Below are 16,653 nucleotides of genomic sequence, written 5' to 3'. Positions count from 1 at the left end.
TAGTCTCTCATTATTTTTCCCTCTAGTGATGGAGGGTCCTTATCCAGTAGGTACATACAAACATAGTAGGCCAGTTCTGCATACCTACCCCCCACCCCCCCCCCCCCCAATCCATCCATTGTCCAGTTCCTCAGTGTCTACCTCGGATGGCTGAACAGCTACCGCGTCAAGGCAGAGAAATAATGACTACCGGTACTCGATTTCCAAGCTTGAGTCCCCTCCTTGTAGAAAGTCATGTAACACTTCTGTTGTCCATTGTGAAATGAGCTCTCTCGTAACATCTACATGCACGTTATCTTCTGTTTCATCGGCCGTGTTCGATGATGCTGCAACTGATAAATATAAGGGAAAAGACAATCATATTAAGTTCGTGACCACAAGAATGATTGTAACAAAAGAATCCTTATCACTTCTTCAACACGTAGATGCTCAAGTTGAGCTCATCGATATCAGAATTTATATCCAGATCCAGATCGACAAATTTTACACTTAATTGCAATCACTATCTAAATGTCAGCCATTCTAGTAGACCCTATTCCATATTCAATTATAGGATCTAGAAAGTCTATTAATATTTCATGAGACATAAATCTCATATTACTGTACATTTCTACCTAAAACACGAGACGAGTGTACTTAAGCAGCTTAAAAGACAATCAGTCTACTTAAAATGCACACACATTTGAACATACGGGACTAGATCTAGGCCTATGATTTACTAAAGTTGGATCTCGGCCCACTCTCATTACGTCGTATTATCAGCTTTATTAGTCATAAAAATGAATAACCACAAACTTTGGTTTTCTTACCGTACAAATGATACTGGATTGGAAGAAAATCACTGCAGAATAGCGGACTATGTACAAGATTATGATGTTGATTCGATACGAATCCCGTTGTTTGCAACAGGACAGCTGATCACGGCGAAGGTGAAAATGGACTAGAATTATGTCCCGGCATGCTTTGCGATGAAACAACCGTGAAGGCACGTATTGCTTTCAAGTGAATTTGGCGCCTTACAAATCCTATTTAGCTATGTATTGTTTTACATGTCTAATCATATTTTCAATCTATTTATTGACAGATCCCATGTTTGTTTTGTTTTTCCTTCTTTTTCTTTCCGTCTCCTCAGCAAAATGATGATGATCATCGTGATCATCTGCAAATCAAGCCCACTATAAAGTCACATAAGAATACATTCGGAGAGGAAATATGACAAACAGAAATTGTCTCCTTCTCTTTCACCCCCCCCCCCCCCTTCTGAGAAAAAATAAAATAAATGAAAAGAGAGAGAGAGAGAGAGAGAGAGAGAGGAGGGGGAGATAAAGGGTGACAGACAGAGAATAATGGGAATTGTGTAACCGGAGAATCTCTTAACTCTTAATTTCCCCCTTTCTGAGAAAAAGAGAGAGAGAGAGAGAAAACGAACATGATTAAATCATATAATTATATATATATATATATATATGGGGAGGGGGTGACAAAAATGGAAAAAGAAAGAGGAGTGTGTAACCACTGCAGTGCTACGAAAATACATGTACTATCTCATTCAATGCCCTTCGCTATATAGTCATCTTTCCTTTGCTCATGAATAATTAATATAATTCGTTCCAATAATGCACGTCCGTATACATGCATTCCATGCACTGGAATACTAGTATACGAATCTCGAGAAGTAGGTAGGGCCATCGGATCGCATTTTCTGTCTGCTGCCCTCTACAATTTGAAACCTTATAGAGATAAATCCGCACACCAAAATGTATGTCGTTCCTTCTTTTTTGTATATGTTTTGTTTATTTATTGTTTATTTATTGTTTATTTGACTGTTTCTTTCTTTCTTTCTTTCTTTCTACCTTCCTCAATTTCCTTCTTTCTTCCTTTCCTTTCTTTCTGTGTGTGCATCTGTGTTCTTTCATACTTGTTGTACCATTTGAAAATGTCTCATCAAACCGATTTTCTGTTTGAAACTGCGATTTCCTGACCCTTGTAAATGTGAAAAGGTCGGCGACGATTTAAAAAAAAGAGAGAGAAAGAGAGAGCATGAGAGAAAGAGAGAGAGAGAGCGAAAGAGAGAGGGGCGTCATCTGTTGAATGTGAGCGTCATGACAGTTACATATTATCGCACTCGAACATGATTTCTATAGATGCAGGACCATAATTCAGTTGAGTTGATTTCTTGAAAGTCTTTGAGATCGCGAGAGTTTGAAGCGTTGAAAGCTCAAAACAGATGTCGAACCAACCAATTAATATTTTGTCATCCACAAAATGAATTAAAGGTGCTATATGTCCCATTTGCAGGCCAACAAATAAAAAGATTAAATTCAAACGGCATTTGAAAGACAATACTAATTTAGAACTTCCCTCAAAAGAAAAGGGCTTTAAAATGTCTTTAAGTTGGAAAATAACGTCCATTAGTTATCGACTCGACTTTAGTGATTGCAATCACTAAAGTAATAGTCTGTTTTTCAGACCCTTATACCGAATGGTCGTACGTTTTGTGCTGCGCAAAGATTCAATCAGTTTGATGTTTGCCATTAGTAGAATTGGGTTATTAATGTAAACAAATGCTCGTGTACTCTGTACAGCTCATTTTATGTATGCTATTACCAAAGAAGAAAAAAGTCAGTCAGTCACTCACTAGTGTCTGACAGTGAAATCTAGAAAGTAAACGGGTTTCCTTGCATAATTTATATAACAGTATGTGAATATTTATGTGAAGGTAGTGTAATCTATTTATCATGATAAATAACTGCATCCATGTTTGTTGTGTTCCCCTACTCTTCTCCCCCTCCCTCTCTCTTTCCCCTCTATACCACCCTCCTTCTTTAACTCTTTCCCTTCATCATTATATCTCTACCCTCTCTGTCCATGTTACGACAGCTTCTGTTTCCTTGTATTCCTACATCCCAGTTGCAGTTTCCTCACCCCCACCCCCCCCCCCTCTCTCTCTCTCTCTCTCTCTCTCTCTTCCTTTTTTTTCTCTCTCTCTTTCCCATTTCTTTTCTGTTTCATCCATCCCGATTGTACATTGTATCAATGAATAATAGTTTGATTGTAATGTTACCACGTTTTACCCTATGCATTTTATCAATTATCACTGTGTTATTGTACATTTTCGCTATTCGGCTTTGCCGCAATGAAAGTATTTTAATAAACCATTTTGAATTGAATTGAATTGAACTGAATTTGAATATTGGGATACTGCTAATGTTTAAAAATCACGGATAGGACATCCATGACATGTTCATAATTCCAATGGCATTTGAAATGGCATTTGACAGAATTTGATGTTGGCTTCAAATAATGGTATATAGTACCTTTAAAATCCGACTTACGGAATTTTCTTATAGGATAATTGGAAGAACAAAATGAAACTTTGTCAAGAATTTTAACTTTTGAACAATAAATGTTTCTTGCTTGTTCATCAGTCACAAGCTTGGGCGGGAATGGACATGAATAAATTCAAATGCAATTATAAATTCTTTATAGCACCAACAACTTGCAAAACTCTTAGATATCATTATGGCCACCGTTGGTTAATTGGTGGAACGGTTGGTTGGAGCAACATGTAAGAAGAAGAAGAAGAACAAACAAATATTTGTTTAATTTTTTTATTGCTGAATAATTTCAGTATAGGGTGGCCTGGATATTCATAAATGGGTTCTATATGTTTTGTATATTGAGACAACTTTAGATGTTACAAACGTTGAATGTGCTAAAGCGAAAAGTTACTATAATTTAATGCTAGAAAAGAAAAAAGAGAAAGTTGGTTTCCATTTTTGGCAAAATATTTTAGGCCTACCAGAAACATTTGTTTAGGAAGATATATTTCAGTTTGAATTTAATAGATAAGGGACAATAATATCAAACAATATAATTTCAAATTAATTCATAGGATATTGCCCTTTAAAGACAATCTCTTTACATGGAAAATCGTACAGTCTAACGAATGTGAAATTTGTCGTGAAAAAGAATCTGATGATCACTTTATATTTCGTTGCAAGAAATAAAGAGTTTTCTGGAAAATTATCTCAAGAATTTTATAATTCATCTATAAAATAGAAATAGAAATTGATATGAAAATGTTATTGAGTGGATAAAGATCTCTAAAATAAATAACAGAAAATTTACTTTACTTAATTTCTTGATAAATTATGCACAACTGGTAATATACAAAGATTACATAAAGCGGAACTTTGGGTAAGTACCAACCAATCCAAAGAGGTTAATACATAATTTTGTTTCATCATTGAAATGTTATTTGAAATACAAAGAAAATATAAGATACTTCGATAATGAAGAAGTTAAGAAAGTAATAGAAATGTTATAATGATCATTTTAAGAAATTATGTTGATCTTGTATATAATTCATATGTTTCATTTTACTTGTTTTGTAAATAGTCTATATGTATTTTGAAATGGAATATTAAAGTCCCTCTGAAGAGGTAAGAGAAAAAAATAAAAATAAATTAATGGGTTCTATGACGCATCCATGATAATGCAATGAAAATATTTGGATGCGTCATAGAGCCCATTTCTGAAAGGTTAATCGTTGCCAGTCTACAACTAGGGACAATCTCCAATGCGCAACCTATAAATTGTACATTAACATGTCTAAAACGTTTACAAATTATTATTAAATATTTTTTATGTAATCTTTTAAAAATTAATTTATTAAATTTGATCTTATCATATTCGTACTAACAATTTATTATATAAATACGTCTTAGCTGGGCTGCTGAAAGCCGTAGCCATTTGATCTGCAAGTTGGCAACTATTTTGGCTAGCAACGGAACGCCGAAATAAGTCTGCTAATATTATTTGTAAACATTACGAATCTCGAGTTAAAAATATATTAAAATGACGCTAAATCCATTATCAAATCCAAAAGGTGTTAAGCTGTTATGTGAACTTTGCCAGAAACCAGCTTTTGTACAATGTACAAGATGCAGAGTAACGTATTACTGGTGAGTACTAAGTAAATGTTAAGTAAACACTGCTGTACTTTCGCATTTTCATCTCACTTATGTCCCACACGTTGTATTTCGTGTAAGCCCCTGGGCCAGTTATATGTTATTCCGCAATTCCGTAGATAGAGGACCACAGACTATCATCATGTAATGATGTATTATTTAATTTGACACGAATATGAATAGACATAAAGTCTAAGTAGATCTAAGTAAACTTAGGTATTTCATATATTTTGGTGCATGTTTACCTGATTTGTTTGATGTTCCACTGTTCTGTTTCTCATATTAATATTTCTTTTCTTTTTTCTCATCTTCATGATCTTCTGACTTAGAGTTAGACTATTAATATTCTTAGACTAGACTCTAGACCTATATTGAATTTTATTCTTAAAAAAAAAAATAATAAAACCAAATTAACGATAATATTAACAAGCATTAGATCTAGATCTAGTCGTTAGGCCTAGATCTACTCATTGATTGAGTCGTTAATGTCTTGTTTAATTTTGTTATTGTGTGAGTTCTAGATCTAAATATCATCACTCAGGATGGACTTTCTGCTTTGTGACAGATAATCAGCTTATCAATCCCAATGACGATGCATTATCATGATTGACATCGTTATGCTAATTCTGTAATCACCCTCCGACCCTCGGCCATATTATTGCATTAACTTTTGTTCTCCTCTTTGCACAATGTTAAAAAAATAGATCTAGACTCACAGTAGTACGGTAAACCGTTTCAGAAAGTAACAGCCTCTTTTCACTCTCTAGTCTAGTGACTCGCTCCTTTATTATGGAACTCTAGCCAGAGGCCCAGACTGCATTTTTAAGGTCATATTATACTATTATGACCTTAAAAATGACAAGTTTGCGAATGAAAAATTTGGTGCAATTTAGTTAGGCTCTGTTTTGCTTTGTACTTGCATGGATCTATATTTTCTTGTTTTCTCAATGAAAATTATTTTTAAAATACAAATTCAAATTATTGATATTGAAATATTTTGCAATTACCTTCACAGTGGAGTGGAGCACCAGCAAGCGGACTGGCTAGGGATCCATGAGAAGATCTGTCAGCTTCTTATCCCTCTCAGAACCACCCAGGTATCTTTCCTCTCCTCAGAGGAGCAACGCAGGAAACAGGAAGCCGAGATGCTCGAGAGAAGGGTAAGATCTCACCACTGGTACTCCACTTATCTGGACCCTGTTGCATAAAACTTACCATTGGTAGTAACTTTGCCATCAATGGCAACTACCATGGTAACAGGGTTCAACAGCCAATCAAAATCAAGGTTTCCATGGTAATTACCATTGATGGCAAAGTTACCATCAAAATGGTAAGTTTTGTGCAACGGGCCCAGATCAATATTTGGTGATTCCGTGAAATATGTTTATCCTGACGTTGTGTGTCCAGACAGGTTGTGTATCAAGTTGATGTAAGAAAGAAATTTGAGGAAGTTTATGTGCAAAAAGGGATAATTTAAGGGATTTCAAAGGGGAAGCTGCGACTCACATAAGACAATTACGCAAAAAAGAGGGTAATTTTGAGAGTCTATAATACTTGATATGCCAAAAGCAGGATTATATTAATAACAATAATAATACTCCGCTTTTGTATAGCGCGAATTACAATTAAGTCTCTAAGCGCTAATATTTTATGGCTATTTTCACATTTTGTACTTGCTTTTTTAGGCCAAAAGGGTTATAGTCTGTGAAACATGTTCTTGAAAGTCTGCAGATAGGAGATCATTTTTTACTCCACTAACGATCAGACACCGATCTTCACTCTACATGTTTATCAGTAAGATGATATGACCTACAGACATTGCCATATTACTGTCAATCTGAATTTTCTTTCAATTTCTCCAGGAACACATGATAGAACTGACCAGAACAACGGGCCAGAAGTTACTCTTTGAAGGCAAGCACGAGCAGGCGGTCCCTGCGGCTATGCAGTCTCTCAGGTTCAGCATCGATGTACACGGGCTGGATAGCATCGAATTGGTTCCTTCGTATCTCATTCTGGCTGAAGCAAGCATTGGTACGACCCGTTCATTCGACAGTGATCTTACTTTTTCTTCACCAGGGGGGTGTTTCACAAAGACTGAGATCAACTTTAAGTTGGACTTTACTATGGCAGGCTGTTCATGCCGCTGTTTGCTATCACCTTCTACTGGCATTGGTCTATCAAGGACATACAAATCATGGTCACAAATCTACAGAATTTACATTTTTTTGATAATTCATTATTAAAGGAAAAATTATCATCTAAAGATCACAATGGTGAGAGCTAACAGTAGCATGAACTTAAAGAGGATATTAGTCTTTGTGAAACACTTCCCAGCATTATATATGTCTCCATTTTATACTACCATATTATTCTCTCATGCACAAGCATTGTATCATAGTATGACAAACAACATCTAGTTTGGCTCCACTCTTTCCTGGAATTTGGTAATCTACCCATCTCAAATTTTATTTTTTTATTTTCTTTTTTTCTTTTTTTCCCTTCCATCAATCAAAGTCTACAATTTTCTCTGTCATGTGTAATTGAGCTAGTTTAGCTCCACTCTTTTCCTGGAATTTGGTAATCTACCCATCTCAATTTTTTTTTTCTTCTATCAATCGGAGTCTACAATTTTCTCTGTCATGTGTAATTGAAATTAGGCATTTATCATCCATTCTGAAATTTGTTTTTCGCTGGTAAGAGTTTACAGATCATTTTAAGAAAAAGAAAGGATCATAATCATAGACAATTATGGTAATGGTAAAATACAGTCATAACAGCTTTAGTTTTGGATGAAGAAGATGCCAACAGAGCAAAGAGTAGAAGAGGAAGTTGTTCTGAATTTTGAAAGTTTCACTACTAATTTCATGTTGCATGATGCAGGGCTTCACAAGCTCCAGCAAGCCGAGGAATACCTTGCCCAAGCTCAGTGGACGGTGGTGAAGACGCCCGATGCCAGTCATGCCATGAAGTCCAAACTCTACCGCAACTGGGGACTGCTCTACGCAGCAGAAGGCAACTACGAAGAAGCGCTCAGGAACCTGGCTGACGATGTAAGTTCAATGCTGCATTTACTGAGAGTATGCCTGGGGTCTGTTTCACAAAGATCCTTAGTCAAACTTAACTTTAAGTTGGACTTAAACATTATGGAGAGCCATTAGGAAAAAATCAAGTGTTTCAGACTTTTCATGAAATCTCCTTGATACAAACAGAAAATATGAATGATTTTAATTACCGGTATCATTTTATTGCTTTTAATATACCGGTAACTTTTACAAATAATTTTCAAAGATGCTAACGGCTTTCCATAATTGTTAAGTCCATCTTAAAGATAAGTTCAACTTAGGATCTTTGTGAAACACCCCCCTGGTGTGATAGGGATGGTTTATTGTCGTTTGGTCTATATATACAACTGGTTCGCCTACTACCCGAATGGTCTATATTCCCATATCGTCTACACCTAGCTTACATGGTCTCATAATAATTTTGTCTACTTATCATTTGGTCTAATAACTATCTAGGCTAATAGTCATTTGGTCTAATTTCCATTCGGTCGAAAGTCTACTACCCATTCGGTGTAATAATCATTTAGTCATGAACAATGAAAATCATCAAGACCTTATGGATAGTACTAGTAGACCAAACAGGCTGGATATAACTGGGAATGAGACTACCAATTTGTCATTAATCTTAATGAACAATAAATAAAATGAGTTAGAGACTTATTGGAGATTAATAAGACCAGACAGCAATTCACTGTAGAGATCGGGACCCACAACTTTTAATTGAGGTCATCAATTTACTGATATCGCCAGAAACAAAGAAACATCCAAATAATTCCAGATGTGATATTTGCGTATACACATATATAATCAAAAAGAAATTATTTAAAGCACCAATCAGAATTGTTAATTCTGTGCAATTCCAGTTTGTTATGACAATTTACATTATTTACCCTAACATGGAAGAAAAAAACATTGTTTTCAGAATACCGCCCCTGGTTCATGTTTATTTTGTGAATATATGTGCAGTTAACAAATGGCCATGCATGAGTGGATGAATTAATTGTTTAAGGATACAATTTGTATTAAAAAAAATAGAATTAATGCTAATATTGTGATTACCCTGAGTTTATTCCTATGAATGTGGGAAAAATATGAGAAATATACAGGATATTTATTGGCACAGTGAAACCAACCAAACAGGAAGCTTCCGTCCATATGTGCAGGTCTTAAACATTAGTATCTACAAGAAAATTGATGAATTCTTACTAGTTTTCTTTATTCCTTAGAGCAATCTTAATTCTAGCATGCTGAGAAACGTGTTGTTCTGTAGACCATGCATTACCGTAACCACTACACATTCTGTCTTTGACTTCGTCTGACAGAAGAAAAACTGCATAAATATAGAGACTCATTACAAGAGCCTTGTATATGGCAAAATGTAGGTTATCCACTCAAGTATGATTAAGAGGAGTGTGTGTAGATGTTCAGCACAAAGGCCTTTGTGTGGAAACCATGTTCAAAGGGACAGATTAGCATGGGGATGCTCTCGCATTTGAATAGAACAAAGAAGGTTCTCTTTCATTACTACCCATTTAGTAGTGCATGCACTTAATAAGGGATTAAGACTCATTAGCTATAGAAGCTACATGGGACGAAACAGTAATGATGGTGATTGCAATTAACAATGGTTAATTACAGACACATATAGCATGTTCATGAGGTTTCAACTTAGTTTAAGTGTCTGCTAAAATAGCCCATCAAGTTCCTTAAAACATACATGTATATTCCTGGATCACCATGCTTAATTCAACTCCAAACTACCAAAGATTCCCATGTTTTTATTCCTTTCATAATTTTTTTTAAAGGGTTAGCAGAGATGAAAAAGGGGTCTATGATTTTCTGGTGACAATTGCTTTGTCGTCAAAATCCTCCACCAAACCAGTTCCTAACTTAAACCCTGAACCAAACACTATATACGCTAACACTGACTTTAACCTTTAACCATATAGTCCTGTCCTAAAACCCAATGACATCCCGTGCATTCACCCTGTATCATTGACAAAATGACGCAATTACAAGTTGCTAGAGCAAATGTTTAATAACAAAAAATACACAAAGAGGTACAAACGATGATTCAACCCAGACCATGCACGGGGGGGGGGGGGGGGGGGGGTTCAGGGGTCAAACCCCCGACTTATTCACCGGCTGGCCGAGTTGTTAAGGAATTTTTGGCGTGATTTTCAAATTTTAAACCCCCCCCCCCCTCGGAAAAATCTTGCGTACGCCCCTGATTCAACCAAACACAAATTGGTAACTCTGTGACATGGTCTTGCCAAGGTCCCCTCCCATTTGCTCTGTACTAAAAATAAAAAAGGGAAATTTTTATTTTCCCTCAAGAAAATTTTCATTCAAACATCCACCCTGAATATATATTATTGCAATTACTATTTCTGTTCAACCCCTGTATTAAAAAATCTATTCCGTCATTAATAACAAAGAAAATAAAAGTTTATGAAATACCAATGATAATACGATTAATTCATAACTTCTCTCGTCACAGATCTTCAATGCTTCAGAGCAGTACGGCACGGACAACATCGGAACCTCGGGCGGCTACTTTCACATGGCCAACGTCTTCTTCCGTCAGAATCACATGGACATTGCAGACTCCCTCTATGGGCGGGTAACGGACATCTGGCACACCCATCTGTTGAGACTGGTGAGGGCGCGCACCCATCGGGCGGAAACGCCAGCAGGGGTAGGAGCCGTGGCGGTGGAACTGAAGAAAGCTAAACCAGAGTCATTAGGTAAGACCCTCTTTGGTACTTGGTAGGATTGGGATCAGGTTGGTAAAAATGGCATTTTGGACTTTGGGGGTGGGGGGGGGGGGGTTGGGGGGTAAAATAAATTAAATAATGATAAAAAAGGCTTTTGTTGGAAGCCATGGGTGACTTGATAAAATCATAAAGTGTAGGGATGAAAAAATGAGTGTCTGCAAAATCTAATTCGTTTTCCACCCATCCCACATTTCTAGCCTTTATTGAGGTTATTTGTCATGAATCTTTGGGGCATATATTATGAAATTGCAAAGGTTTGTCATGTCATTAAGTTGTTGAACATAAAAATCCCAGTTGTGATTAAATTGATTAGAATTCATGAAATTGTATGACATCATTATGCAATCTTTCCATTAGTGATATTCCGAAACTGTTTAATCATTTATATTCAATGTACATTTAATTAATTGAAGGAATTTTGAATATCGGTCAAAAGTAGATTGTAACCTTTCATTGCCACTTTGGTGCGGATATCTGCATTATCAGTCACCTGTGCATGGTCACTTACTGATGGGATGTAAATTTTTTAATTATTTTTTTATACCAGTGAATTTATCTGTCACTACAGATAGGCATGAAACAATTTCCAGAAAACCAACCATATATGTAAATGTATAGTTTGTACTCACTTTAATGTTTTCATTATTTTCTTTGAATGTTTTCATTATTCTTTTTGAACGTTAGTATTATTCTCTTTGAGCGTTTTTTAAATTCTCTTTTAACATATTTGTTATTCTCTTTAACATTTTTTTTAATTCTCTTTTAACGTTTTTATTACTCTCTGTTTGAATCTTGTCTATATCTATAGATGAAGCGCAAGAAGCGGAAGCCAATCAAGTCTTACATTCCATCCATGACATCCGAGAGCAAAGCAATCCTCAAGATCCGGTTACCATGGCGCTGGTCTGCCACGCCCTTGGGATGCTGTACTTCTTACTGGAAGAATACTCAAGGGTGAGTATGGGGAAATCCCCTTATAATAGTAGTAATAATGATATACTAATGTCAAGGGTTCTGATGGGGCAGTTTAATAAAACTATTGCCCAATGTAATCTTGAACCAGGTCAAGGGGAAATAGTGCAGTCTTGAAATCACTGAGGAGCTATAATTTTTCCCGTGACCCAGAAAATAAACAGTCACTATTTCTTTTATGAATGCATCCCCATGTCAATTCTCAAAAAGAGACATTTTAACAAAATATGCTTTAAAAATATATTTATTTGTAGACTCTAGGAAAATTTACTCATCTAAGAGCATTACACACTTCACTCTATGTCTATCCATTGTTAACTTCAAGCGCAACCACTACGTCCTTGCATTGTACGCGAAAGCAGAAAATGACTAAGACTAATCTTAGAATCTTTATATGGTATATAAAATGATTATTATTATTAAAGTCGAAATGCTATATCAAGAGACACTGCAGTAGAGTATATTCATATAGTAGCTGCGCTAATTGATCTAATTATTATTATTATGATTATCAAAATAAAAAGAGCGGGCACTGCATCAATAATGTAATTGAGTCTAAGTAGTCTAAGAGACCAAGTAAAGTAATGTTTTACTCTTTGACCGACGGGACAGTTCTTCATGCTTCTACGAACCGAAGGACTTTCAAACAATTCATATTCCTTTCTATTTTGCTATCTTTCACAGGCAAGAGACCTCACAGAAAAATGTCAGGCGCTGATGGAGTCGTCCGGTGAAGAGGATTCAGAGCTGATGGGTCACGTGGCAAACTTCAGTCAGGCCTTGCGTGAATTACCTAACCAAAAGGAGCAAGGCTTCCTTGCTGGTGGCTACTAAAACATCTTGACCTATTCTATTCCGACCTTGAAATGATGTTGGTGGGGTGATAAATTCTTGTAACTCCATTTCTGACATTTTTGTGACCAATAATCTTCAAGCTTGATGTCTTGATGTAGTGTACGGTCATTCCATAAAGTTGGGGCAAAAAATATGACGGTGTCCATGTAACCTAGGTATGAGATCTTCTACTACACATAGAAGATGAAATTTCTGTTGAAGATTTGTATGCAATGAATATATATATATAGTAGTGCCCTGCCAGAATCGTTCCTGTTTCAATTGCTTTTCTTCAAAATCTTTGCTTTAATACACATCTCTTCTTACCAGCGTTACATGGACACCATATTCATATAATATTACATAAACTTTGGGTCCATAATATTGATTAACCATGAAGATTGAGTACTTCTGAAGATAGTTGGCTATGCTTTTTATGAAAAAAATCAATTTGAGCAAACATTGTTACAGTTGATAGGAGATATAGTTTCTCACTTCTGGTATTAGTAGAGGCTACTATGAAATCCCGTGAGATAATCGTGCCAAAATTGATTTTTTGGGCTAACTTTGTCAATTTCGGGGTGCTGAATCTAAAAAATTTTGGTACCATTTTTTTCGACCACGTCTTGGGCAGCCATTTTGAATTTCAAAATGGCCACCATAAATAGTTGCATTTTGAGCATTATTTCATATTATAGACATCATAGAAGGTTCAAATTTCGGATAAAAAGCATGGCATTGATGTCTGATATAGTAATACAAATTTCCATGAAATTGTGCTTTGTTCCGGATAAGCCGCCATTTTGAATTTCAAAATGGCCGCCATTGTTAAGCCTATTTCAACTTGAATATCAAGTTAGAAGTGCACGGAAAGGTTAAAACTTGTTATAGTATCATCATTATGATGATATACATGCTTTAAAAGGAAATACATGCTTCGTTTAATGATGACCATTCTAATTAGCCGCCATCTTGAAATTCAAAATGGCCGCCATAATATGGTATTTCAGATTTGTAACACATATTGGGTATTGGAGCGCTTAAAATGCGAAATCAATCATTTTGGAAGGCATGTGATTCTAGAATCAATCACGGCAGTCAACTCCTGCTTTATATTGCGATATGTTGAATTGAATAATGACATATAATAATGCATGGCATAACCTGAGACTGATAAATCATGCGATTGTGATTTCAAAGACCAAATGTCTACCAAATGTACCTCCTTACAACTGTGTCTAAAATGACAACTAATCTTATGGATGTGAGTTTAGTTGCGACGTTGAAACAACAATTTCTTATAATCTACAATTTTATATTCACCTAGTCAACATCGGGGCTATTCACATCATAGTCCTGTGTATTTTCACAGTCACAACACTTGCATAGGGCTGTGCAAGGCAGATGGTTCTTCTTGCAAGAGCAATGGCTTTTGCATTCCTTCCGACATGAGCATTTGACCAATTCCATGACTGCCTTCGGCGCATGAAGCTCTAAACACTTGGTTGCACTGAATGTTCCTTCTGGGGAAAGCTCCCATCCATTTCCATCTAGAGGGGGCAGCTTTGGTTTTGGAAATTTGTATCCCTAATTGTTGACTCTGGCTACGAAGTTTGCCCTCTGGATGTGTGGTGTCAAGGATCCAAGGGTTGGTGGGAGCTTTTCTGCCTCAAGATTTTTTGCCCTGAATAACTCCCATCTAAGGTCACTCACTTTTGTGGCTTTGCTGTTTCTAGCATACACCTTGCAGACAAAGTCTTCCAAGACTGATAACACACTTTCCTGGTTGAAGTCTTCTTCACCTAATGTTTGGAATGCATGGACTATGTCACATTCTGGGTCAAGGCCCAAATACTGCTTGATCCATCTGCTCTTTGAGATGCCTGCAAATTTACCACCCCAATCGAAACCACTGAATGCATGTAGACCAAGCAAACCTTTGCTTTTTTCGCTACCAACTGCAGAACATCTCTCAGCAATGTCAATTGTACGTTTCGCATTTCCCTTTCCAGTGATGAAGCAAAGGCGACCTAAGACATTGTGTGTAGAACAAAGATCCATCAGATATACAAAGACGTCAGTGTCTGGAGAATAAACATCAATATCTATGATGTTCTCTGCTGCTTTTGAGGTAGCATCCAGTACATGCAATGGGATGAGTGTATCCGCTTCCTCATGACTGTGTGTGATGGGTGAGTTCTGGATCAAACATATCTGGCTTGTTGGAATATGTAGCATTTCCGTAGACGACAACAACGTTCTTGCTACTATTTGTATACTCATGCAGAACAGCCTTTCCAAGATATTCTGTCAGTTGCGACTTGGTGTAGTTGTGAGACAGAAGAGTCTTCAGTGAAACGAGCTTGATGTTGGTATTGTCCTTGATATCAAACTTCACTGGTTCAATACCTGCAGTCCTTTTCCCTCTAGTCTGTGCCTTGAGGGAATCATCAATGTATCTATCAAAGATAACACGTGCTTCATCGTACTGGGATGCAATTTTCCTTATGCTCCTAACAAAAGCAGCAGCAAAGTCGGAGCAGTCAACCATTGATGGGGACTTCTTTATGGCCTGGACAACTGCCATGGCATCGATGATGCACAGTTTGTCTGTTTTCTTGTCTTCTCCTGATGTCTCTATGTTGGGTGAATCTTGCTGCTCATTGATCTGGTCTTCAGACTGACTATTCGGTTCAGTTCCATAGGTTTCTATGGCATGGATGAAAGAGCTTTTGTCTGATGGGATAAGGAGAAGGCCATCTGAGGTAAATAGCGACCTAGGAATGACAGAAAATTCATATTTTCCAATTGTGTCACCCAGTGAATGTATCATTCCAGGTCTGGACTGCTGAACAACGAGAAATCTTGCAAGAAGTTGGCGATCCTCTCTTAGCTTGACGAGCTTGGCTCCAATCTTACACTGTGTCTTCTTTCTGCAAGAGCTGAATGTCTTCAGTTTGGCCTTCCTCATTGGGTCCCAGATAGATTTCTTGGCCGATGACTCAACTGTTCTGTCAGATACAAATTCTTGGAACATGATCTTTCCCTTTACATCTCTTTCAAGAATGTCCTCCTTGAAAGCTTCAGGAACTTGCATGTTAGATACCATATTCATCAGCTTCATTGACCTGATTTCAAATGGATTGCCCTCGCAGTGTCGTATGATTGCTTTCTTGATTGTTGAGGAATTTCTGTGCATGCGAAGAGCCACAGAACCACTGAGCTGATAGTGCTCCTTCGTAGTTTGAGAGTCATTGGTGGTACAACAGTAAGCATCTTGGAAGTCTTGAATGAGGATGACCAATTCAGGGGCAATCAGGAAAAACCTACCCAGTGCTTCTTCATTTTGTGTTATTCCAGTGATGCCGCCAGCTACTTTCACTTCCCTGATCAGCTGTTCCAATGTTTGGTCAACAAATAGGTTCGTGAATGGGATGCCAGATTTAGTGACCATGAAGTCCCCTGCCTTTAGTGCATCCCAAGTAGTAGGATCAGATGTCTTCAGCGAATGCATTTGAAGAAGGTAGATTGGCACGAGCCTAGCATACTTGTATAAGTCATGTGCAAAGTAGTACTTGACCTGCTCTTCCATGGAAGCGAGATGCAGCTCCCAGTTCCCCTGTCTGCTAGCTAGCTCGAATCACATGCAGTAAACTCTCAACTTGCTTCATGTAGTTGGGTAAGAATGTTGCCATCTCGTCATTCTCTTGGATGATTGTGGTTTGATAATGCTCTTTAATCATCGAAGTTACCTCCTCAAAAACCTGTTTAATGTCACTATCTCTCTCGTGTAACTTTTTACGAAGCTCTTCGCATTTCTTAATCATGCTGTCCAAGTGCTCATGATGTACTGATGCTTCAAACAGGAGATCATAGCACGCCATGATGTTGGTCATGTGGAATTCAATACCACGTTTGAACCACTTTCCAGTGAATATTTGGCGGATCGTTGAAGGGGAACAGAGGCCTGCTTCAATGCTAATAGATTCCAAGCCACTGTCCTTGAGATATTTTGCAATTGCATGCAGTGAT

The 16,653-nt window shown here is 37.1% G+C and overlaps 1 protein-coding gene across 1 annotated transcript; it reads left to right on the top strand.

The window, feature by feature from the left end:
- The first annotated feature begins 4,802 nt into the window (after positions 1-4,802).
- Positions 4,803-13,119, top strand: LOC115921719 (zinc finger MYND domain-containing protein 12-like). The gene is made up of 7 exons (XM_030979726.1): positions 4,803-4,967; positions 5,989-6,133; positions 6,836-7,007; positions 7,857-8,026; positions 10,539-10,785; positions 11,624-11,769; positions 12,472-13,119. The coding sequence occupies exons 1-7, from the start codon at positions 4,861-4,863 to the stop codon at positions 12,619-12,621; spliced, it is 1,137 nt and encodes a 378-aa protein (XP_030835586.1). The 5' UTR covers positions 4,803-4,860; the 3' UTR covers positions 12,622-13,119.
- Positions 13,120-16,653: the final 3,534 nt, after the last annotated feature.

This window comes from Strongylocentrotus purpuratus, unplaced genomic scaffold (genome assembly GCF_000002235.5).
Source record: "Strongylocentrotus purpuratus isolate Spur 01 unplaced genomic scaffold, Spur_5.0 spur5_contig_816, whole genome shotgun sequence".
NCBI lineage: Eukaryota > Metazoa > Echinodermata > Echinoidea > Camarodonta > Strongylocentrotidae > Strongylocentrotus > Strongylocentrotus purpuratus.
This window is presented reverse-complemented; position numbering and strand designations above follow the sequence as displayed.